Source organism: Lytechinus pictus, chromosome 3, assembly GCF_037042905.1.
Source record: "Lytechinus pictus isolate F3 Inbred chromosome 3, Lp3.0, whole genome shotgun sequence".
In the NCBI taxonomy this organism is placed as follows: domain Eukaryota; kingdom Metazoa; phylum Echinodermata; class Echinoidea; order Temnopleuroida; family Toxopneustidae; genus Lytechinus; species Lytechinus pictus.
Window position 1 is genome coordinate 37,089,049 of NC_087247.1, and position 27,738 is coordinate 37,116,786.

Here is a 27,738-nt window from a genome sequence, read left to right on the forward strand (position 1 = left end):
TTCAACAGCCCCCACAGGATGGAAGAAAACAAGTCTACTTGAAGTAAAAACTATTCTTGAGAAGGTGAAGATGTTGATGCCAAGGTTTAATGACATGTAACACATGTTTTCCTCTACTGTTTCATCGACTGGGGCCTCCCTCATTGTATATGTACTCAATGATTCCTATTCCCATAATGCTCTTTGACTTTCCAATTCCATTTTCGGTTTCTTGTCTTCAATGATTTGAAGGCCTTTTCTTTGGTGTGTAGGTAGCTGACTGTCTTGGGGGAAATAATGTGGAAGCTCCGCAATGTGACAATACCATGTTAAGGTGGAAAACATTAAATTTCTGTATAATGACGTGGGCGAAATGTGATGATGAAGGACTAACAGTCCTACATGAATTTTATCAATTCATTTTTCTTGACGAATAACAGGTGTTCCTTTCTTGATTAGCTATTCAATTCAGTTAAGTGTCACAAAGGCATTAATGCTATGTTCACTAAACCTTTTGGGGGTTATGAGTCATGTAGGTTTCAAAATAGCTGTATTTAAGGAAAACATTTGTTGCTCAGATGGGGCAGGAATCATGAATCATCTCATTTCTAGTGCCCTGTGATTATTTAAAATCAATTGTAACTATAAAGTCTCTATCAACTCCTGTTAGATTACATCTTTCTTATCAATATCGAAGTTGTTTTCAATCATTTACCACCCTTGCGAGGCCCAAGACTCTAGATATTCATGAGACTGTCTATACAGTCATTTTCAAACCATTTTTCACAAATTGTCTTCTCAACAAGGAAGGACTATACCCCTCGCCTTGATACTCTATACCATCACTGTATTCACACCCAAGCCTGACTAATCCCTGAAACAGTAAGCGATTAAGTGCCAAGGATAATATGACAGGAAAAATTGATCACCAAAACCATTTTAGGCAACTTAATCTTTGTTCTTAGTCGACAGTGTCAAGACCAATCTCCTTTGATACTGTAAGTACTGAAGAACCGATAACAATAATCTGTCCTTTTTGAAGTGCTATCATGACAAGGCTGTCTAGATCCATTAATCCTGAACGATGCTTCACTCTCCTCATTAAAGCAAAAGAAGAGAAGTTCCACTGAGCTTTAATTTTGAAAGATTCTTTTTCATATAATTGTAGATCTAGATCTTGTAAGTTATGATTATGCAAGCCAAAACCTTGTAAACTAATACTAATTAAAGCTAACTGCAAAGACGTCTGAAAATCACAAAAACAGTAAAATGCGCTTCGGTAAGTGTATTTTGGTGTGAAAGAAAAATCCTGTCTAGTCAGAGAATATGATTTTTAACCAGTTAATGAGCAATTAACCTTTTTCTTTATGAATCATCTAGCACATAATTTCTCCTCCTACATCATATGGCATATAAAGTACTCCTTTAGAAATCTGATTAATTGATAGAATTAAAAAAAATATGAATCATTATCATTCTTCTTTTCCTTCAAAATGATTATTTTTTCAAAAGAAATCTATAATGCTGTTACTGAAGCATTTCCAGGGGTGATATGAAGTAGTTGAAGAGAGTAAAAAAAGAAACTTGACATCATTGAACTCAGTAACATTACAGTGTAATGTCATTTCACTAAACCCTGTTTTTTGTTAAATTTATCATAACATATCCTGTATGTGAATAAACTTCCTCCACTTCAGAAAGACTAAAAACAGCATTTTCTCAGTCCAAACAGGCAGTGGAGCATTTCAATAGTGGGGCATGTTGTCCTGCCGATGGCAAAGGAAGGGGATAAAGATAATATGTCCACAGCAGAACATTCACAGCACATAACTTGTCAATCAATCATACCCAATTATGAGTGATCTCCGAAAATCATAAACGTTTCCTGAGAAAAAGAGCCAATCACACCCTGACAAAATGTGTCATTGTCCTTGAGATTGTTGTGCTGAGGATCATCTCCTAACGAAATATGAAAACATTGCCCTGTCATACAAGGAAGAGGCCTAGCTCTCCTTTAAAAGGTTTGGTGAGTTAGCAGAAACTGTTCTCTGATCTACATCATTCATATCGCTTTAGTAATGAAATAGTCACCAAATTAAACATTTGTCTAAACCAACACAAATCGGACACAATGTTGAATGAAAGGTAAAAACATATCTCTGAATGACTTTCACAAAACGTGAAGATCTTCTTAATTTTATTCTTAAAGATGCCCTTAATCCCATTGACTATGAATACATTTCAAATTCCCTCATGGTTTTCAATCCATGTAAAAAATGAACATCATTGTTCTAACATCTACAAAATATCATACTGAAGAAAAGGAAAAATGCTCTGTAATTCCACTTTAAGTATTATACATTATATTATTCCAACAGTTTTGTCAAAGCTCCACTGTGAACATGAGTCACTGAGGCATAATGAATTACTGGAAGTTAATCAAACCCCTCGGCAAATAACAGAATGAGAGCATACCAAATAGCCCATTTGACATCACTTTCAGTGACTACATTTATTTCATGATTGTTAAGGTTTTAATTGAAGAAATGGTTGATTCAAGCATTTACCTCCTTCATATTTAGGTACCCATCTGACATTGGGAGGAACACCACTGATAGGAGGATTACGACCATTGAACTCTGAACATTGCTTCTCTCGGAAATCTTGAGAACCTTCTGGACAATCCTAAAAAGGGGGAAAATGGAATGAAAGTAAACATATATTATCACTAAAATATATACAGAAAAAATACTAAATACATAAAAGCAATAGCTTAATCAGTTTTAATATTCAAAAGATTTAAACAGTTGCCCCTTCATTCTTTGTCACTGTTGAATAGTCACTGAGTAATGCTAATATTATCCTAAAAAGCAATTCCATAGCAAATGAAATAGTGACAAAGTATGGATCTCCTATTCTTAGATCTGTCACTCAACATATGAGAGACAATTAAAATGAAACTTTTGGTGATCATTTCTCTCGTCACAGTCTGTCTTCCATATTCTGTATCAATTCCTTGAACCATATACCTGTGTGTTACAAGACCTGAATCGTAGCCTTCGTCCAATGCAGTATTTCCCTCCATTAGCTGGGGCAGGGTTATCACAATTCCTCATGGCCTCTTTGACCCCGCCTTCACAAGTCCTGGAACACTCGCTATACTCGCCCCACTTGCCCCACTGGCCATCCACTATCTCTGTGTATTGATCCCTCTCTCGACACTCACCATGGGTGCACCACTGTAAGATTTTTAAAAAGAAAGGTTACAAAGATGACTTTTATTCAGTTTCTAATTCTAGTTCTCAATGGTTATGAAATAAATCATTTAAATATAGAATGCACCTTATAAACTACTCATTTATATACCTGACACATAAGATATCAGATCATTAAGTTCTCGACATGAAATATCTTTGCCATGGAAGAAGAAGAAGCAAAGTAAAAGGTGGATGAGAGTATGAGTGTGGGATTAAAGAAGGGGGGTACAATGAATAGAAACAAATGAAAATACAGGGGTACAAGTAATTCCTGTGGAGGAGAGGGGGGGGGGGGTAAGTCAGGTAACCCCAAACATTTTGTACTAAACAAGATTAAAACCTGGTTAACATTACTTTTAATTCTTTTTAATGATATTATTCTAACTGAACTGTTGGTACAGCTTCAATTCTTCTTGTATACATTTGATAGATTGTGATGACATGAGGTGTCATCACAGCTCAGATAAAGGCAATGTAATTTGGTCCCTATACTATAGAATCATCATCTGACCCCTCAACAACACCAGTCTATGTGCTAAACATTACTAAAAATTGTTACACAAGTATAAATAATGTTTGACATGTCTAGACCGACAGTTCTCATACTGTTTCACATTGCTACTTTTGAACCCTGCACAAGGTCAAAGGTTAAATCAAGAGTCAATATCCCCATGAGCCTGAGATGGTCACAGCTGATTTGAGGTAGACAATTCCTCCTCTATCTTCTGAAAACATTGATCCAGGAGTGGAGAAGTCCCCTTAGGAGCATGCTTTCGACTATTAAGTGATGGGCCTATTTGATGGCAAATTAACATTCTCACTGTTTTAATGGTATCTTCATCATCCATTTAAAATGGTAATGGAATACCGGAGGGCACTTATTATGAGTGACTGATTTGGTGGGTTACCATGGATACATGGATATACAGTAAAGCATTCCATATTCCTGTGTTTCCTAGTGATGTGGAAACTTTTTATCTAAATTCGATCTTAATTGATTTAACTGATAGTACCAATGATACAAACCATTTTTTTGTATTTTAAAATAAAATTAGTACCATTAAATTAATATCAAACCAACATTTCTGAAACAATCTCCTACCTACATTCTGTTACCAAAAAGTAACAAATTAATTTCTAATCATTATTTCTATCCATCAAGTTTAGTTTTTAATGTCATATCTGAGGTTGATCCATTTGAATTCTATTAGTACGTTCACACTTACATGATGGCTGCCACAAGGTGTACCATCTGCCCATGGCATGTGCTGTGTTCGGCACCCAGTCTGAACACCTCTTGAGTATCCAGTACACCACAGCCTCTTACATGTTCTCTGGAATTTAAATAAAGAAAGTGCATAGAGTAAGAATAATATCATAGTTGATATCTTGCTTCAACTATTACCATAAGGAAACATACTTACCAGTATGATTGAATGATAATTAGTCATTATGTTAGTCTTTTCATGTGCATGATCTGTGCAGCTAAAAGCATTTATAAGGAAATTGTTCAATGAAAAGAAAAAAATTGAATCCATTTGGCATTGACTGCTATATAAAATGAAAAGTATGATCACATGTCTGAAGATTGTGTGAATGATGAGTTCTATCTGGTTTTAAATGAATGTACGTGTAGTTTACAATGAAAATGTCTCTCAGTAGAAAATTAAGATCTTTTTCTTCCTTTCCCTTAATACTTTCCATTATCTTTATTTTGTAGTCCAGAATGCGAAAGTGAATTACTGTGTAGAGTTCCAACCATCTTTTGCTTTCAACACAAGTCATTACAAACATTGCTTTCTCAAATTTGACTGTCAGCTCACAAAATTGGGTGAATTACAGTCCTGCCAAAGATAAATACCAAGAAATTGGGTCTGATATAGACCAGCATTGTCTTGGGGTAAATAGGACCTAAAGTGCTTCTATCATTACTGTCAATTCAAGTTTCAGGATTCTTCTTTTGAAAAACTCCACATTGCATCAGCAGGGATAGGGACATCCTTCTAAAAAATTGATGCCAAACTTGGCCAGATGTCATCTCTGATGCCTCAGGCTGAGTGAGATTGATTAATGTGCCATTTACTCTGCTATAATTTGGAAATTTTAGCTATCGTTTCTTAAAGTTTTCCCATTTTCCAGGAGAGTGACAGTGAATTGGAGAAAGCAACCAAGATCATGGAGATTACAAGAGTGCCAAAAGGTCAATGACCTCAAGCCAATCAGGTCCCTCCTGAATTGTGGGTAAGGTCAACCTAAGGTCATCTAATCACTTGTTACCCACAATTCCTGTGTGTATTGGAAAATTGTTGCAGCAATTTGCACATTTCCTGAGCTAGAGTCGTATTTTTGGAGGAAAGGGGAAAAGAATGGTATTTAGGTAGGCTTGTACATCAATTGCTTTTTGTTCTAGTTGCTCAAACAAGTTTTATAAATGGAATGCAGGTAATAGTATACAGCAACAATTGAACATTTAAACCTAAAACTCAATCAATTTCATTAATATTTCATCAAACCATGCTACTTTTCTGGCTATATTTGATCTGTATTATAGATCTTGATTTTTAAAAGTTGTAGTCCTTCTTCAGAAATGTCAACCTAGTTCTAGGACAATGGACAATAACCCTGAATTCGTGTAGTTTTAAAAAACACAGATGTCTCACAAAGATCTTAAACCATGAGATGAAAGCCATTTTAAACTACAAGAAAACAGTGGAACAGAGTTTCATCATGCACCAGCATTCTTCATTTCTTGACGTTTGTCTTCATCTTAGGTCTCCAGAACATGTTAAGTATGTGAAATATAAACTTGAATGTGAAAATCTGAAAACAGATTAGTCTCCAAAACAAGCAGACAAGCACTTTAGATCTCTGGATCAGCATCTATTCCTCACCCACCATTGGAGAATAGAAAGTAGATTAGGTGTAAACAATGTCTTCCCATCTCACATTACTAAAGAGGAAAATGTTGTAGTGACTCACTCATAGATAGTGAAACATAAGATCAAGTGATGATTACTTTCCTATCACATTCAAGAGATTGACTGTCTTGGTTTCCATGGCAACAATGTTATGAACACCCTCACTTCCCTTACTCCTTGAAGGTAGGATACCAAATGACAACAATCTTGAAAGAGAATTTAGAGGCATTTTGATGGATGTATGGACATTTCCTGCCCTTTTGTTATTTGACCACAAAGTGACATGGAACAGAATCTCACTTTGGGGACAAGACAGATGAGTAATCTTCCAGTGTAATCATCCATTATCAGTAAGAAGCAAATTTAAAATATTAAAAAGTAACTTAAACGTTTTTCTCATATAAGAATAAAACACTTGAAAATAAAACCTTCCTGTTTATTCTTGATACTACATGTATTTCATCATTCTTGGGTGGGACAATTTCACAATGATGAAAATGATTAATGTGCTAGAAAAAAAGAAAGACGAAACCTGTAGCTTGAAGAACGATACATAAAAAAAATAGAATAAGAGCAAGTTGGACACAGCAAAAGGAGAGTATAGAGCGGTGGGAAGGAAGATATGTGAAAAAGAAAGATCCATCAAAATTAAATAACATCTATCATAATTCCACTACAAATAGAAGGGAGGGTAATTATTATCAATTGCTACATGAACAAAATGTGTCATTTTAGGTACAGGGGAAGAAAAATTGGGCACTTAGAAAGCTAATCATTACCAATCAAGCAAAACCACATAACAATCAGCATTCATCATTCAAAAGAAATGCACAAATTCTCCATGACACAAACAGTACTTTTACCATCAATTACCAATGAAAGGAGACACCTCATTGAGTGCTGTATTCTATAACTGTCACATGGAACATGGTTTCTGAGGGATCATTAGTACCTTGACAGGACACTCCATCAAAGTTTGGGGTTTTTAAGAAGATTGGGGAAACTCCTCTCACTTGTACAGCATCTTAGTATGTGTTCCCATAATTTTTTAATGATAGAATCATATTCATGAATCACAAATTAAAGCACAGATACAAACATGGCTACTACCCAGTTAGCATTCAAGTGAATTTTCATCAAAGCTTATTCTTCCTCATGCATTTCAACTCCAGCTGCTGCTCAATATGAAGCACAAAGCATTTGTCAACTTGGAGTGAACGCCATGCATTTACGAACTGAAAGAAGGCCATTAGAGTAATAACATTACTAATATCATATCATAACTGAGATCTCTGTTGTGTTCAAACTTTTAACAACTGCATTTCCACAAAATCCTGCAACAAATGGCATATCTTTGATTTTAAATGATATAAAATTGCTTGAACATAGACAATTTTTTCTGAACATCTTTAAAAACCTAGGTTTCGGTGTAAAATGGTGTAAATTGAATGCAACTATATACATTCAACTCCCAAGATTCCAAGAACATAAAAATCCTATTCTACTTCATTTAATTGTGATGCCTACCTACCCGTCAAACCAAAACTATTGTTTGATATGGAAAAGTTATCAATCAAAAAGGTTTTTTATGGAGCATTGTTTCATCCTTATTTGATTCTTCCAGAGAACTTTGGGTGAGGGAGGGGTTTACTGGAGGTCAAGTAATCCTAATAGAGATTGATTTATGTCATGAATGTACTTTTATGATGTAAATCACAGTGACTAAATATGTGAAATATAGAATCAAAGGGGAGCTGTTGGTTGCAGAACAAACATCTAATATATAGATTAAACCATGGAGGTAACTTCTTTACCTCCATGATAAAAGCTATTCTTTCTTTTCTTACAGTTTATGAATGAGTTGTGGTAGCTAAAGGATAAAATTTGTTTATCAATATTTTATAAATTGTCTCACATTATCTAGATTCAATGAATACATTAATCTGAGCCATCATTTGACAACACATCCATTTGTTTTTCTTCTCATCTCTTTGTAAAATCAGTATTGTTTAGATTCCAATTTGTTGTTTTATCTAGCACATTTTGATTTTGTATATATTGTACAATGTATTCTCCAATAATTTCTGCAAGCAGTTCCCCCACATACAATGTGCTCATGGATCTCCTACATTTGCAAGAAAAACAGTTTCATTTGTTATACAGCATCAGCGTCTCTGGTACGATACCCACATAGGCCTACACTTCATGTAGTTAAATTATTTTCAAACCAGATTCCTTCAACTAAATGTCACTTGTATTTGATATGAGGATCTAATATTATATATGTAGTCATTTTCATTCTTGCTGACAAAGCAGTTAAATATCAAAGCACCCATTATCCCACTTCAGGGTACATATACACGGTCTGTAACATTTTCTTCTTTTTTTTCATTTTGTCTTGCACACAAAACTGCTTAATCCAATTTCATTTGATCCACTTTCTTCTTTCTCCAATAGCAGAAAGAAAAAAGAGAACTGTGTTGAGCAATTACTAGAAAGTGGAATATTGCGACTGATTGAATCAGGTATGAATGTATAATGACATAACCTACATCGACAATGAAGAGAATTGGGTCTGACTCAAAAGGTACAACATTCAAGACCCTGAAGCAGTTTCAAGGGTTTACATTCTTCTACTTCACTCTGATTCTTTACCCCTCTCATTTCTCCATCTTTTCTCTGGCTTCCGCCTGGTCTGTTTCTTTCTATGGACCTACCAGATCTTAACCCCTCTTCTTACCGCCATGTCAATATTTGGACAATCATGATAAAAGTCTCTCTGCATTTCATCAAACTGGATTTCATATCATGTCCAGTATTCATGTTTGTTTGAGGGAGATACATGTGAGTATCCTGAGGTCATAAGAGCAAGCTGGAATGTGTGCATCAAATAATATTAGATATACAAGTAAGGTATGTACAAGATCATGGCCTTGAGGGATGTAGCAAGAAAAATATTTGCTATCTTTTACAATTTCATAATTGATAGTTCACTTGTAACAATAAATTCATCTTTTCTGTTGCAAAATGCAGAAATCAATATCATGATTTGATTATAAGGAATAAATTGACTTGAATATGATTGTAACTTTCATGAAAATTCCCCCCTCAGACAGACTAATACTTCTCCTGCATCTACGGTGACTAGTACAAGATGGAGGAATCCCCTGTCTTGGTTAATGCTTTGAAAGCAGACTTTGGGGGTCGTCGCTGTTATTTCATCTGCAAATCTTCATTTGATAAATTGTGAAACTGATAGGAAATTGTGAAAAGTTTGAAATGGGGATCAAAGGATGATCGCTGCAAGTTCACAGACTAAACTGTGACAGCAATAAGGTGGTCTATGAATACTAGTGCACTTTACTTGCATGCTTATTGCTTCCACTATGTAACCTATGTTCATTGCTGATGTACCTGATGTACAATGAGTTATCGCCTTGGCTGGGTGCTAGATAAATGATCTGAACCACATGGGGTTTGTTTAGGTAGTACCATACAAAGAGTCACCCATACTCCATAAAAGTCACATTAAATAACAACAGAGATGAATAAATGAAAATATTAGCATAAATATGAGAAGGGGTATCAATCATAGGAGTTTCCCCCCAACTTAGAGATACATTCATTCCTGCCACAAGCTCTACTTGAACTTTCTATCCCTTGATAATACAAACTTTCTTGCCTCATCTGCCTCAAAATTTGTATTATATCACCATCATCATCATCATCATCATCACCACCACCACCATCAATGTCATCATCACCTGTTTCATCTTGAGTGACCCAACTCATCTTACACCCTCCCTGTCACATACTGGCATCTAATGATACCCTCCGAGAAATGAGTGTGTAAATTAATTCTCTAGCTGGTATATACAGTAAGAAGGCTCTAGCCTTTTTAAGTTTTTTGACATGTTAAAACTGATTTTATAGCATCTTACACTTAACCATATGGCAATAACTTGAAGATGAAGGCAACTCCAGTATCTGACAGGATCTTAAGATAAAAACTTAACTGATAAGAATCCTTCACCCATAATGTGTGACATGATGTGTAAGCATCCCAATTCTCCATTATCAACCCTTCTCGACTCCAGTTCTGTCACTCTATCCCCTTCCTTGTTACCCAATCTTCACTTTCCTTCCTTTCCCCCTCATCCTTCCTCATCTTGTCTCTCTTCATCCCAATTCCATTGCACACAGTCCTACATTTACCATCCCTTTCCTTCAGATCAAGGCCCTTTTTTTAAAAAGTCCCAGGATAGTTGAAGGCACACTTGACTGATGAACTATCCCATTATTACATTTGAGAAATGACGTCCATTAATCATCCACTCCCTGGCGAGACAATGTTTCCAACAAATCAAGGGCAACTTTTGCTAACCTTTGCCTCAACCCCCTCAGTATTATGTAAACTTTCAGTCATCGGATTGCACTTGGGTGCAAATTGATAGTTTTGACATTCAGTAATTGGGCAAACACTGCTGGGGTGATGCACATGACTTTTTAATGCATATGTTTTACGACATGCAGGCTGTATGACATGCATAGTTCAACAATTTAAAGAGAGAGCTTCTGAAAGAAAAGAAAGAATTTTCAGCATTCTGTCATGGAGTCACAAGAAAAATCTTCAGTCCCCTTTTGCTTACAATAGTCATGTACCATGTACTTAAAATATTAATCATGCCCATGGACACTTCATTAACAGTTACCAACTTCTTTGAATTGCTACATTAACTCATTATTATTCCAAGAAAATAAGCCTTCACCAGCATAACTCTATTCCTCAACACCCCAAACAAATATGTTTCAATGATAAAACAATTTAAGTTGCCAACCATTATGATAATCATGATTTTCACTATCAAATTTATGTTCTTAGTTTTTGAAAGCGAAATAGGCTACGAGCACTAATTAAAGGCTGATGGATATAAAATGCATTCATAATGGACACATGGATGTTTATCTGAAACCTAACGGATAAAAACTGATGGAAGTGGATGACAGCTCCGAAGGGGTTACTGAGGGTTTTGAATACTTTTTTTACGAGATGCATATGCTTACATCCTTTCTATTTTCGTTGGTCAGCTGTAGTGGATGTGAGTTGCGAGGATGCCAAGAGTATGCAGAGAGGATACAGCGGACGTTTAACAGATGATAATGGACATGGAACATTTGTTGCTAGTATATGTTGCGGATTAACATTGTGCACGGCGGAAAGTTCATCTGTTCATTGTGCAGCTCAAAACTTTTTGCACAGATGAAATCATAGTGGACGGATGCTCGATGGATAGAACATATGAAGCACGTATGCAATGAGTACGCAACGGATGCATAGTGTTTTCCAACAGATTTTTTTCCCGTTTTACATCCTCTTCGCATCCATAAGTGCCGTGGGACCGGGCCTTAAAGAAGGTCAAAATGTTTTCCATTTCTTGTCAAATTGTTTCATAACCAAAGGCAAACTTTCCCTTTAACCATTTAACTACCTGCACATCTACCACTCACTGTGACTATTTGTTTTGGTTATGCCCAACATATTAATGTCTTTCTTTGCATATTGAGATCAAGACGGAATTGACTATGTCATAAATCTCTTGGATACTAGGCTTCATGCCTGGGAGCTCAGCTCACACTGCACAGTTCATCAGGGAGAACTAAAACAGCCGCTGTGCCATGTTGCATACAGCTTGTTAGTAAGAGCAAGTTTCAAGGCATCTGTTAAAAGATACTGAAATTATGCACTATGATTGGCTCAAAGGAAATTTATTATAGATTTAAATCCATAAACAATTTGTACAAAACAAAGCCATCCAAAATTCCTAAGAATTACATATGAAAAATGTAAACTGTTGTTTATCCTGGTACGTATTTGAGTAATCATATATCTTATTGTTAATGCTATTAAAACGTTTTTGTTGAAGACGTCTTGGTACAATTGAGGTATCTCGCATCCTGTGCTTTCAATACTCACCATATAGGTGCACAGAGTTGATCCTGAGCCAAAGACCAGTTCACATTGCAGGGTTATATTGAACGCCTCTCCAGGTAATCTAACAGGCAGTGGGCGGGGTCCTGTTGGTTTGTCCAATAAGCATTCACCATAGCCAAGACTGCAGATTTGAAAAGAAATGGATTGATAAAGAAATAGTGGTGAAAAACATTCAGATGACATGTAGCCTTCCCTACATTAACTTGAGCCCCACAATACATTCTTTCCATACCTCACTAACCCATTGTATTCTGAATCCGTGGTCCATATTTTAAGCCAAGGGGAATTAGAGAATTTGTGGTCCATAGTTTCATGTTATAAATAAAAATCCTAAATTTGGATCTTAACTATTCAAATCGTAATAAAATGAAACATTTACATCTACTGATTCAATTTAACAGTCACATTTGATGCTTCTTTTTTTTTCTTGGAACTTAGCCAGAATAATAATATTTAATACAATTAATAATTCACAAAACATGAGTATATTCTCTGATAATAGCAGAAATTTCATACTAGACTGATGCATATAAGCCCAAATGTATCATATTCCCTGCCTGCAAATACAGGACTTTCAACCATATAACCTAGATGATGTGAAACTAGAGCAGTCAGCAAAATCTAATTTCAGCTCTGAAACAATCTTCAAATTATGTACTCTCAACTCCAGCCCACCTATACTGTAACCTATCACTTGTAATCACCATCAATCCATCACGCATTCAAGAATCCACTAACTCATCCCAATCATATTTTATCCATCACAATAGAAACAAAATTATTCTCCAAATGAGTTGCGTCAAGCACTAACTCCTTCCGTCATTGTCTGCCGACACTGGCCATCAAAACACTTCAAAACTAATCAGACCTGGAAAGACAGAGGTCTTTATTCCTCTATTGGAATGTCCTCAGGAGAAATCAATTCTAATGCACAGACGACAATTGCTCAAAAAACAATCCAAGTTTAATACATGTCAGATGTAAGCGCACAATAATACATCCCTGAGCAGTCATAATATTCTCCCACACAACTGTCATGAAAAAGATTTCCTTTAATCTCTCCGAGACGACTTAATCAGGTTGAATAAAAGTATGTAACATTTCAATGCACATGAACTGTAAACTGCAAAGCAAAGTATAGTAGGCTTATTCTAGCTGCTTACATGTCTGGGTCTTAAATATACTTTTAAATTTGATTAAGTATTATCAAACTGTATCCAGCAAATGATTGGCAATATGATAAAATGTATGTATTCTCCATGTTCGGAATAAAAGCTTTTCTTTGTGCAGATTAAGACACCAATGTGGTATTCAGTTTCTCCTCTACCATACATTTCTGAATCATTGTCTCAAATGCCATCTTTTGACAAAATGTGCTGAAAAGTTTAGTTGACAGCACAGTTTATAAACTTCACATGTAGGTTTCACATAAATCCAATGAAATTACATCTTTCACACCATGGCATGGTTTATCTCATTATTTCAATTGACCTACCACCCAGAAACTTGCTTGTTTTGAATTTCTTAGTTTTATATAGAAAAATGCAAAAATGAGGTGTAAATGGCAGAGAAACCGAAAGTTCTCTAATCATTAGCATCTATTCAGGAAAACACTTTTTTCAAATCGATTTAATACATTAAAACAATCTACACACAAATATCTTAAAAATTGTGAAAATTAAGTGGGGAATAAATACCAAAATGAATTTTACAACTTATTTATTCATTACTTAATTATTCAGTCATTTATCGATTCATGTCAAATATGCATGTTTGATCACTTGCTTGCTGGTAAATTTGCTGATACTTATTAATAGGGGTTATTTTCAAGCAAGTCCTGTTGGTGCTTAATAAAACTGATCTTAAAGGATAATGCCTTACGATGGAATGGAATGCGAAAAAGCCTCGTAACTTCCCTCAATTATACTTATCATTAGTTAAACTTATCAATAGCAATGGCATGGATTAACATTCTTATTGCTAACATATTTTTTATGCAAAATGTTTTTTTTTACATTGGAAAGACGTTACTTGTACACTTTTACTTCTAGATTCTGAGTTCTGAGTTGCAGGATTCTGGCACTCCATGATCCAGTCCCATAACTTTACTGTCTCATTTATGACACATCCTTCCTTTAAAATCTATTTTCATTCATTAAAAATGTTCATTTCCATTTATGACAAGAGAATCACCACAGTATCAAATCATGGAAAGATATTCAACCTCTTAATACACGTCACTCATTCTCATTGTAGATTCAAAATTGGAACCCTTTTTTCATGGATAGATCTTCCGGAGATAACAAGTTACAGGACAAAACAGACCAATTGGTTCAAAAGAGTACCAAACAAATTGCAATATATTCTAGGATTTCAGAACAAGATTTTGATCTCCAGTTGCAAGAGTTTAATCATACAGCCAAAATAGAATAGGGCCCGGTAAAACAAAGATTTGAAATCAATTGGAAGTTTTAAATAGTGATCCTGATTGGGTGATAGTGGGTGTGTTGAACAATTTGAGAATTCTACTATGACCTTCATTGGCCATTGCCAGTTTGTGATTGATTACAAAGCTTTGTGTTATGTAGACCTAGCTCAATTTTCTGAAGTTCAACAAGAGATGTCATATGAATATGATGAATGGAGGGAGGGGTTGAGTGTGAAGCAATGCTTTGAAAAGTTCATATTGTAAGACATCAGTGAACAGCCCGTCAAACAAGATCCGTGCAGAAATTTCGGGATGTCTTTGATAGATTCTAGAGAGCAAAGAGTCATGGTCATATAAAAATTCCACTGTGGAAATTGGGTCATTGATAAAGATAGCGCTTTGTAGATGGCTTACAACTCCAAGCACTGTGTTTATGACAACATAAATTGCCCTTATAATGGTAGATATTGTGTAACATGATCCCACATCAAATTTCTCATATTTCAAAAAGAGTGACAAAAATAAATATGAAAATGCCTTGAATAACGTGGAGAAATTCCTCTTCAAGATTTGTCAAATACGGAGTACTTTGGAATCAATTTACGGGACAAAGGCTGATGAGTGAATCCCTAAGCCGCAATTGTATCTGTGAGTGATATGAGCTTGTAGCGTCTTTCGTTGGGCAGTGTATTATCATTTTCCTGCTTGATCCCCCAATTGAAAACCCCTACGGGAGGCAGGCCCCAGGGATATAGCCCATCAACAGTATCACCCAATATCAACACGCAATTGTCACCGAGCCACACAAAAACTTGATTGAAAATCAGAGATGAATAAAATAAGGAATTATTACATTTCATATCCCTCCTCCAGGGGCCCAGTGACAATGGATTTCATATCCTACTCATTTCCTTAAAAGTTACATCCATACTGGGTCATCCATGACCAAGTGCTTGTGACAAGCCAATCATTTGGATGAGAATTGTTCAAACTTTTTAGGGATCTATGAAATGAAAAATTTGAAAAGTACAGGAAAGGTTATTCAAAGTGCATTTATGTGATAAAATGCAATGAATACAAACATACAGGATTTCGGTCAGCCAGTCATCATTTTTATGTCTATTCATTCATTCCATCGTTTTCCTTTTGCGGCAAAACAAATGACTCAACGAGCAGGTGAAAACTGAATTCTTCATCAGGTTATTTAGCAAATCAGCCATAAAGTGGCTGCTGTTGAAAACCCAGGACAACAAATGTTGATATTGGCTTTGAGCCCAAAGAAAAGAATCAAAAGGAAGCCTGAAGAATAGGGAACATAATATCCTCCTCCTAATCATCTTTAACCTCATTACATCTTTTGTAGCATGCAACAAAAACCAAACACATTTTCCATGCTTTAGTAGGTAGTATGAATTGCTTCAAAGACTGTTCATTCACCCATTTTTACATTGTCAGAATTCGGTATAAAAGGGCAACAGAGGGTCTTATCTTGTCCAAGGAAAGAAATATCTCCCAAATGTGAACTAGAGTTCAAACTTCATCAGGCTGCCGACACAGCATTATCCATTTACAGCTCTTGGCACATTGAGCAATGTCTCAATAAAATTCTGAATTATGATATTTCTAAATAAATTCAATATCCCCATGTCAAAAGGAAAAGGCCAATATATTTGTATATATTTAGGGCCGAAAGCTATCCCCATACACATGGTCAGACTGGAGAAATCATACAAGTTTTGGTAGAACAATTTTTCAAAAATGTATAGTCTAATATTTCAAAGCAGTAGTCATTAAGAAAAACACATTCCACTGGTAATGAGATGAGAGAAAAGGACAGTCGTTTTCAATTAGTCATGAAGATCTAAAGTAGACGTAAAGTCATTAAGATGTAGAATAGGACAAGTATGCGGAAGGGGAAACAAAGAAATGAAGAGGGAAGTGAGGGATAGGATGATAAAGGAAGTATAGGAAGTAAAGATTAATAAGATAGGTTGAAGACCAGCAAAATGGGATAATCAAGAGGAGGTAAACATGGGTGGAGCATGAGAGCAGGGAAAAAGGAAATGGAAGAGAGTGAAAAGAGTGGAGAAGGGAAGAAAAATGAAGAGAGAAAATAGAGGGAGAAGCAGAAAACAGAGGTAGAAGGTAAGTAGATCAAAATATGGATGGGAAAAGAGGGACATTAAACATGAGGAGAAGGGGAGAGGAGGATGAAAGGAGGGGGAAATGATGAGGAGGGTAAATGGGAGGATGGGGAAAGGGGAGGAGGAGGTGGAAAGGGAAAAAAAGTAAAGATGAGGAGAGTGAGAAGATAAGAGAAGATATTTTAAATATGTGTCTAATGAGTTCTGAGTTGTATAGAATATTCATTTCCGTAAATACTTACTCTAAGAATTCTGTAAGTTGGTTTCTGCTGCACTTGGACCATTTCCATGGGCTAGAGTCGTAGTTTAGTGTTGGAGCCATTACAGCATATTTACCTGCAACAATGTCATTCTGACATTTGTAGTTACTGTCATGAAGCATATTGAATCTAGAATGCAAAGTTAGATGAAAAAAGGAAGAAAAAAAATAGTTTATTATTTAATTTGAATATTAATGTATCGAAATGGCATACCATGCTCGTAATTGTTCCTTTCACTGTGCTAGAAATTCTCTTTTTTTCAAATTGTAGAATTCAAAATACATATCGAATTGCACCATTTAACCTTTATGTAATAAATATTGTCTCTATGGTTATCCATAGGTACATTTTAATCATTTTACTTCATGACTCAATGTAGATGCTGTTCCAAGAACTTTTTTCAACAAATCAGAAAATTGACAAACATCTTTGCAGGAACAACCTCCAAAGAAAATATCCTGGGATTGATAGAGTAACTCCTCTTCCATCCTCAGTATGAAATCCTTTCCATCAACATAACTTGTTTCTATTTGTATTATCGGTAGAGATCTCCCACTTGGACTGAGTCAGAGTTAAAGGAGAGTGCAAGAAATACTATAAATTTTCAATCAGTGCATTGAAAAGAGTAATGTTAATGATCATGTCCATTTTCCAAAATAAACATAAAATGTGATCATTCACCTTTCATATTAAACATATTGCCTTCTGTACAAATAACATTGACTGAAAAATGAATTTCTTGATATTTTCTGTGATGTAGGTCATCTCTTTGGACAAAGAAAAGGTGAACCCACTATCATTTTGAATAATTCAGTATCAAAACAATAAATCAAATTGCCTGGTTGAAAACAGAGAAGAATTCAAATTGGTGTAAAACGATAAAATTAGTTTTCTTCTAAAAATCTGAAAAGTGTCATAACAAATTTATAAACCCAAAGTACAAAGTTTATGTTAGTATATTTTCAGTGATAAACTCCCTTTAAAAGTAAACAAATTTGAAAATATGAAGATTTTAATTAATATTTTAAAGGACAAGTCCACCCCAACAGCAAGTTGATTTGAATAAAAAGAGAAAAATCCAACAAAAATAACAATGAAAGTTTCATCAGAATTGGATGTAAAATAATGACATTTTTAAATTTTGCTTAATTAACAAAAAACAGTTATATGCACATGCAAATGAGAGAACTGATGACATCACTATTTCTTTTGTATTTTATCATATGAAATATTCTAATTTTCTCCCCATTGTCCTGTGAAACAAAGTTTCATTTCTCCCTGAACATGTAGAATTACCATTGTTTAACATTTTATGGTTCAGTCAAGTTGGTCCTATATTGTCAAATATGTAAAAATTGAAATATTGTATAACTCAAACAACAAAAAACAAAAGAAATAGTGAGTGAGGGACATCATCGATTCTCTCATTTGCATGTGACTAAATTGTGCATACAACTATTTTGTGAAAAATAAGCGAAATTTTAAAATGTCAGTTTTCTTATTTTATATCCAATTTTGATGAAATTTTTAGCATTATGCTTGTCTGATTTTCCTCTATTGACTCAAATCAACATTTTTCTGAGATGGACTTGACCTTTAAGTAAAGTTTCAATGAAAATACTAATGTCATTTTTAAAGATAATACACATAATTCATGAGTTCTAATACTATCAATTTGTAACACAACTCTCACTTTCAAGTAACAATCGTTAAAAAAATGAGCCTAGCTCAGCAGTGCTAACCCGTCAAACAAGAGGATGAAATCAAAACTGCCAACCAAGTTGAAAGTCAATTTGTCACATCGTAAAACTTAGGGGGGCTTGCTAAACCAAAACGGTGTTACATCTCAATGTCAACTAGGAAACCAAACTGACGCAAACAAGTTCAAAAGAGCATGAAATTTATGAGGCCATGGTCCATTAATGGACCACTGTGAACATGGTTGAAATCAGGCATAGTATGTACTTGACCTACAGTGATAGAAACCAAATTGCTTTCTATTTAACCAATTCACCACATGCTCTGGAGAGGATGGACTTTGTTAAAGATATCACTTGCATTATACCTTCTCTACACTTTTGAACTCCCTAAATGAATATTCATTCTATAATTTGCTATAATATCAATTAACTGTGGTTTTATTTTATTCACTGATCACTTGTTTATTCTAGCAGTATTATTTGGTGCCTTTGTTGTAGGGAGGATGCCAGGTTGGTACATTCAATGGCCAAGGTTGTCCTTTGGATCATTTGTGTATTAATTTTAATAATCCAACATTTTGGCTCAAATCGGTGACAAACATTGAATTCCTTAAGAAACTACCAACAGTAAATATGGTAGAACAATAGAACATGTTCTAAAGCCAGACCATATTTTGTTTTAATCACATTGGACTATCTTTCCCAAGATTTCAATGTCACAAATGTAAAGTCACCATTGATTTTCTTCATTAATTAATTTCATTCTTTATGAGAAATACCATATGTTGACTACCATTTCTGGTTCATTGTCTTTCACTAAGGCCATGTTTCATTTATTCTTTCAAATTTTCCCCCTCTCAGGAATGCTTTGTTTCATGTGGAGTTTTCAATGAAAAACCAACCCTATTCAGTATGTTAGATCTTTAGTCAATGGTCATCAGAAACCTATAATAAAACAGGTGGACAATAGAAAATCTTTGCCTGATTGTCAGACTTATCTTGACCCAATTCATGAGGTTAATACAACATTGAGCAAGAGGGTGATACTCCCTATTTCAAAACAAAAATGCCTATTTTGACAACAAATATTTAACAAAAACAAAGAGACTCAACTGTTGCCATGGTAACCATACCATCCCAAAAATGGAGTCTCCAGACCTACCCTTCTTGACCCTAAAATATGGCCATGGAAAAAATTGTCAATTTAAATGAAATATGGATGAAAGCTCCAGTCTTGTGTCATCATATTAGGATGAAAATCGGGCCATCTTTAAAGAGGAAATTCAGTGTTTTTCTGTAAATTCCTCCACAAAGCCTTCTCGTTCATCACATCATAGGCTACTCATCTTACTCAAAGAAAAAAAGCTTCAAGGTTTATTGCAACTTCCCTCCCTCACAAATTCCTTTTTATGATCATATAATAACCAATATATCAATATTACATCAAGAGGGGCTCATCTTTAAAACTGATTCAAGGTTTTTTGGTAAAAGTTTTCCATATGTGAAAACTTCATGCTCTAAATAAGAAAGCACCTTCATACATTGAGCAAAAGAAATCAGAGCAAAAGCAAAATATTGGTGGAAAATCCCTTAGTGAGCAACTTCTTTTAAAGAAACAAATATAAATCCCCATGAAATGTTTTCGACTATCACATTCAAACAAAATAATGACATTTAAAATGCTTTCATTTCTTTAGGAAACTGAGAGGAAAATTCTTAAAACTTTGAAGAAAACAAAAAGTTTTTTTTTAAAGCCTTCTGTACTATATCCTCCAACAGAAGTCCTATAGGGCCTACAATTGTATTTCATTGAAACAAATTGACACATGAAAGTTTATCCAGTTGATAAATACCAGGATATTTGTAATTTACACTGTAAATGGTGAAGATGCTTTTTGTATGTTTTTCTATCTAGCTTGAGCCAAATGTCAGGGGAATGAAACAACAAAGAGTAATTTCATAAATTTTGGTTCTATTTTAAGTATCAGATTTATAATATTACAGGATATTTTCATTATGGAACGTTTTATTAAGTTTCTCATTCTTTCCCAATTCATACCTTCCCAACACAGTTTACAAACTACCATAGGGTTTTTCACAAGGAGTAAAGTATCACTTTATAGATTGCATAAACGCCAATGCACGTGTGAGATACTTATTACTTATAATAAAGTTATACATACATGCTAGCATGCATTCCTCAAGCATGATCTGCAAATGTGGTATTGTGTTCACTGCACGCAACTTGGAATTTAAATGTGATTTTCAGATTGCGCTTAACTCTTTGTTAAACACCCTCCATGACTAATTCATACAATCTCCATAAACTAGTCATCAACAATTACCTTAGGTACAATAAGATATCAATGTATTTATGATGAATACCTTTACTTTAAAATTGTCTTCTCATAACTCCTATCACATACACACAAGGACATATTATATGATGAAGATATTGTATTAGATAATACCATGCCGAAGGGTTCTGAAACTAGGATGGCGAAGTGATAATTGAAATCACTTACACTCTCAAAATTGGAGCCACATTTTCAGGATTTTATCATTACAGAGTTAGTTTCAGGACAACAAACTTGAGATATCCTCCTATCATAGTCATACTAGATTCTATTAGCATGCATGTTTTTTTTGTAATCACTTCTTGGACTCAATAAGTATACAATATTTTCAAAGGATGTAAAATTGTCATTTTTAATAGATTTGTCAAGTACATGTGGAAATATGAAGAAAAAAAAACTTATGGAAAGGAGGACACATTTTAACCTGTAACATAAGAGAAAATTGTTATTACATTTTATATTGCAGGAAACGGAATTGAATAGAACTGATAAAATCTTTCATCAGGAAATAAAAATAAAAATGGCACAATAGTTCTAGGGACATCAGGGTAAATACAAAAAATCTCATCTTTAAATTAACCTTTCCTCATCTTATGAAGACAACTTCATCCCAGCTGAGTTGATAACTGCTGATAAATATCAGAAAAACCTTCACAAGTCTTATCAAAACGAAAGAGAGAAAAAAGGAAATGCACAACAGAATTCATTCAAGTAAAATGACTGATGACATCTTTGAGTCCAAAATTTGTTTGAAGCCTGATTAACACCAGATTACACACTTGATAATGGATTGGTAAAAAACCTCAAACAACCAAAGGCAACCATATTATAACAGTTGGTTGGCAAATACTCAACAGCTATACAATGATGTCATATTGTCCATTGATGAGAAGTGACCGCAGCATGTCCAGTGATTCTGCAGAGTGACCAAATTCTCGGGTTCAGACTCTTTTCTAAATAATCTCAAAAGACCCTGAAAATGGAGGATCCTTGGTTAAAGCCTGTCAAAACCTCAGGTTAAGGGTCAATGATGTGAATAATACTCTAGTATTATTTCATAATTCTATCTTACATGTAGTAATTTTAATTGATTTTTTGATTCATGGATTTTTTATGGTAGTAGTGTGAATGTCATTATATATATATATATATATATATATATTGAGCAGTAATGTTTTTATTTTTCTTGTCTTTCCAACAGCAAAGATTCAAGTTGACCAAAATCTTCTCAGTCATGAAATTTGGGCTGCCTAATAGCTTTGAAATAGTTTTGAAATCTCATGAGACCATGAATTTAAGAATATTATTATTATTATTATGTCTTGGCTGTTTAATGCAGCTCCTGCTGCTAAAAGGCATGAAAGTTTGTAATTAACAATGCAAGTTCATCTTAGAGGGACCTGGTAATGAGGATGAATACCCTCTCAAAGTGAGTTAGCACACAGACTAGGCATTGAACCTAGAAACTGGATTTTGAGACCATGGACCTAGTAGGGCCATGGTGAGACCAAGTGAGCTATCACATACCCTTATCCACCTTTTTGCCTGGCTTAAATATTTTGGCAATCAAAACAGCTTTCACAATCACATGCAGATTTTGGCTGGCAAAACAGATTGGAAAGGACTATCATCTGACCAGATAAAAAGTCTGTGATGCAAAGACTAATCAATGCCATTGACAGTGACCCTGACCAACAAGTGGCCACTGTCCAGTCACTATTGTTTGTATATCCTCCCAAGAGGAAGGTCATCTGCTCACAGACACACAGGAGATAGCTCAGGTCAAATGGGGTCACAGTGAACCAAAAGGCTGGGAGGAGAAAGATGTGTCCCATCATGCCCTGGGGAGAGTGATGTGTCTCCAAGGGGACTATGGCTGCCTTGTCCTCCATGTTCAGGTTCAATGTTTGAGAGGTCAAAGGTCTTTGTCCTGGATCTTCAGCAATAAAACACGACCAGACAGACTTGTGTTTATCACGTACACACGATTAGCCTTCATAAGGGTCATTTCTTCTATTGCTGATTCACCCAATATTACTATCTTCCCTAAAGAACTGAATGATGTATGAATTGTTATTCTTTTCATATCATAATGTAAATATAGCTTCTTATCAAATTATTAGGCGAAATAAGATGTAAATCTTGACTGCAGTCATTTCAATCACCTCAATTCAGAATATTTTCAGGATTTTTCTGAATCTTTATATAAAACTATTAACGAAAATAATATTTTTTCATTTTAATTGTAATTTGTGAAGCATGTAATAAAATATAGCAACATTTTGGAATTTTAAAATGAATATAGGTTGTTATCATTGATCAGATTGGAAAAAATAACACTAATTTAAAACAGACAGCTAGATATGGAGAGCTAGCTGAAGACAGCTCAAAAATATGAATGAGCACACATGCCAGGTCAATGCTCTCAATTTTAGGCTAGGCTATACCTACAAGCAGACGAGAAATACAGATTTTAATCAAGATAAAAGCTATGAATTGCTAACATTCTCTGTAAACAAAAATACCCCCTCTCAATCCGAGGAGTAGCTATTCTTTGATCCCAGGGAGAATACCGGTAGTTTAAAATCAGATTAGATGTCAGCTTGATGTTTAACGGGGGTCATACAGGTGAAATGGGTGATGCGGTCCCCTTGCTTCCATCTGAATGGCGTTCTTATGAGGACATCTCTTTTTGGAATTCCTTCCTGTTATTGCTGACAATAGTGGAATGAAGCCCCCACGGTAACCTACAATTTCCTGCATGGTTTGAGGGCAGACTATCGAGGGACGAGCGAGCTCCCATCTTCCTCAAGTTATTTTGGCAAGATGGACAATTTGACACCCTCTACACCCTAACACACAGCAAGGTCTTAGTTGGAGCATGGACTTACACTAGTAGATATTCACTTTCTACCTCTGATGTCCAATTCATACTAAATGCCCCTTTAAAACTTAACTTGAAACCAAGAATAAAATGTGAAGATTTTGAACTTAACTGTATTACATCATCATGAGTAGCCTTCAAGACCTGATTTTGTAGAGAGAAAAATAATGATATTAAGAGCAAAATATAGGCTCTATGTTCTTACTTTCCTGATATCAATCAAGTTAGGATTGTAGGTTCGGACTTAAATTGGCCTCCCAGACTTGTACTGCATTACAAAGGAGACCAAATTTATAATTTCAACTAAAATTATCCTAATCCTATGAGATCCTGAAAAGGCTGGAATCTCACTGCCAGGGTATATAAATAGCAAGAATGAATTCACAAACCAGCCCCTTCTATATTGGCTACAAATCAAATTTTCATAAAACTGTAACATTAGCTCAAAATACACAGTCTCTGGGGTTTTACATCTAGGTTATTCATTTACACACATTAAACATGATAAAAATATTCAATGTGCTGATTAACATGTCTCGTTCCTGTCTGGCCAAAAATTGACCTTCAAACATTCATTAAAAATGTCAGTCAGCGAGCGAATAACTGACATTACCTTTGTCTGGGCAGTCCGAGCTAAAATGTCTGGGGTATTCCCAAAGAAGTTTTTTTACTATGAAATAATCTCCTTGTGATTCATCAGTGACCATCTAAGTAATGATGTAAGTCAACAGTTGTAATGGAAACATGAATGATAGAACTGCGATCGAATAACCAACTTTCCCTTTCCGGACATAGCCTCTTGGCATCTATTCCAAATCTAATTTGTTTATCTGTTTTTTCTTCTTTATAAATAGAATATCACCATAAAGTAATCCACATTGTTTACTGTAACACTCCTAATTATACAAAATATTCTCACTTCTGTTAGAGTGATGGATATCCCTCAAATCTTTGCTATTACTGTGTTTTCATCCTATTCTCACTGATCATAGATTGAACATTGTGATATTTTCTTATATATAATGACATGCCACAAAGAACCTTTTTAGTAGAAAACCTTAACCTAAATACATATTGCTATCAGTATCAGTAAAGCGACTAAGTCAGAACTTAGGAAATCCTAGGTCAATTCATTTGACTTTGGAACAATAATTTCGAATTTTAATAGGATGATCAATCTTTAATACTTATCCCCTACTCTTTCGTTCATTATTTTGTTTCCTATTTTCTTTGTTTTTTATATTTTCATTTTATGTTCCTTTATTAAATGACTCAGAATGTTCTCCTGCCTGCAAAATTGTCATGCTTCATAGATTTAAAATCATTGTTACATAATTTAAATTCCAGTAGCACTTATCTAGCAACTCTTTTAAGCGTACAAGGGGAAATTCGGAATGCATCAATTTCAATAGACCATTAGACAGGAGGTCTTCCATGTGTAGTATTCTCCCCGATTCCTACTTCAAAATGGCTGCCCAGCCTTCCTTTCTCTCTACTGGACAATCTTGAGCATTTAAAAGCGTCCTTATCCATCTCGGCTACTCTTAACGGAAAGAAAACTTTGGATCAGGGTAGGATTGTAAACCTAAACCCCATCTTACTCTCTCCTTCATGTTCATCCAGATCCTTGCAACCCATTGCCATGTTGACTCACATTATGAGCAAAAATATCCTGGGGTACTGAACTACTTGGAGGTCTGGGCCAGATAAAAGAGGACTCTGTTATCACCTGAGCAGAGGTTGGGTTGGGATGCAAGGCAAGATAGATGTTCCATCAGAAATAATGGGCACTGATGTAATGTAATGCTCTCAGTATGTTTGGACTGCGGGTAATAGCATCCGACAAATTACTATCTAAATTCCCCTAATTGCGCTTCGATACACCCTCCTGGATGCATCTACAATGCCCATATAAGAGTTCGGTCATGATTAGGGATTCATTGAAATGTAATGTGTGTCATTGGCTACTCATAATCCTGCCCTACGGTGTATTTGAAATGTATTTGAAAATCAGTATATCTCAAATCAGTATTTGAGATATACTGATTTAGCCCTCCCTAATTGCCAAAGACTGCCAGAATCGTAGCAGTAACTACTTCCAATGAAAATGTTTGTCTCCTTCAAATATTTAAAAACATTTCTTCAAATTCTAATAAATAGGCCCTACAGAAATAGAAAACCAAACAAATTTTATTTGTATTGTCACAAGTTCACAACAGAAGTCAACCAAGGGTATATAATGTCCTTCTGCATTACCACAACATATGTGTATGTGCTTATATTTTATTCATTTCCTGATTCAAAGAAGTACATTACCACTATAATGATTCTATCCCAGACAGGGGAAAGTGCAATTGAGCTGCAAGGCACAAGTCCATGGACTGTGCAACTGTTCACTTGATCAACAGAGTGACGATACATTTCAGAAACTGTGCCCCCTGAAACATCACATACAGCTAGGACATGAGATCAAGCTTCTTCTATCTTCTAATGCTGGTGCCCTCTTTGGTTGAGCAAAAAATAAGCTATCAATGGCTTTTTTATTAATATTTTCCCCTAAGTGTAATCTTACTTCACATATTTTGCCCCAACATTACCTGCACCATATGACCACCCTCCCCATAAAAGATAAAATGTTAAGTTATATAAATCCTAGAAACTTTTATAGACACACCTCTGTTGTCATTTGAATATAAAGAAACTACCCATAAAGAAGGTCTAGACTCTAAACTAGCAGACTACAGTCGACAAATAAGAATTCTGCGATGGTCACTCAGAGGTTGCATACAGACTGGATTCAAGATGGCTGCCTCCTCAAACTTGACCACTTGTGTACATGGTAACTATGGACTTGGTTTATCAGAATGACATAACTTCCTGTCTGTGGTTTTCTATTATTAGTACACTACCTGTTGTAGACCTTCATAACCAACAATTGAGTAACTGACATTTGTTTGGCTGGAACTTTGTCCTTTTAATTGCGTGATAAACAACTAGTTTCAGGGTAATAATATAGCTGGCTCTCAAGTAAGCTTATCCTGCACTTTATTTCACAATAGTAGTAGGAATGGGCAGAAAATCATATTTAATCTCTTCATTCTTACATCTTTTCTGTACCTCCCAATCCAGCATTACAAATGAGAATTGCACGAAGTTTGCTCTATCGAAACTGCTCTGATGGAGTAACTCTCCATTTGCTCATTAAACTAAATTTTAATCTTAACCCCCAAATTAGCCCTTAACGTTAATCTTAATCCTCACATTAACCTTAACCACAACTCTGGGATGAATTAATAAATATAAATAGCAAAAGCTTGCAAGTTCCTGCTTCAAGAATAGGTTTAATCAAAAGCTTATACCGTACAACTGCACATAATTAGAAGTACTTGCTTATATCATTTGTCATCAAATCATCACCAATTATAACTATAAACAGAAGAGGGCTTCTAGCATGTGCAAATCAAAAGCTGCGACATGCCTTCTTTTTTTTCACACCAACCTGACTAGTACCCTTTTAAGGCAAGCAACATATTTTCCTACAAGCAATAGCTTATTTTCATACTGTTTCAAACAAAAGATTAGCATTAAGCTGAGAGGCAATGGATATTTCTGACACTTTCTGCTATCTTAAACAACCCTTTAACTCTAACTTACCCTAATAATTAAGACTGGACTCATTCTTGCAGGAGCAGTGTTGTGTCATCCAATTATTGCAATACTTTCAGCAGATGGGACAGATAGTGAAATATCATGAGCAATATCCTTCTATTTTTTAAAACTGATTTCAATGCAATATCACAACCCACAGTTATAGGACAA

General features: G+C 35.1%; 1 protein-coding gene across 1 annotated transcript in view; it reads right to left on the reverse strand.

The window, feature by feature from the left end:
* Positions 1 to 27,738, reverse strand: part of LOC129257323 (A disintegrin and metalloproteinase with thrombospondin motifs 20-like) — a 49,457-nt gene that overhangs the window by 19,984 nt on the left and 1,735 nt on the right. Inside the window, exons 2-6 of the mRNA XM_054895622.2 lie at positions 16,961 to 17,107; positions 12,129 to 12,267; positions 4,463 to 4,570; positions 3,009 to 3,218; positions 2,547 to 2,664 (exon numbers count right to left, since the gene is read on the reverse strand). Coding sequence (XP_054751597.2) covers positions 2,547 to 2,664; positions 3,009 to 3,218; positions 4,463 to 4,570; positions 12,129 to 12,267; positions 16,961 to 17,107 — 722 coding nt within the window. The remainder of the gene's footprint in view (positions 1 to 2,546; positions 2,665 to 3,008; positions 3,219 to 4,462; positions 4,571 to 12,128; positions 12,268 to 16,960; positions 17,108 to 27,738) is intronic.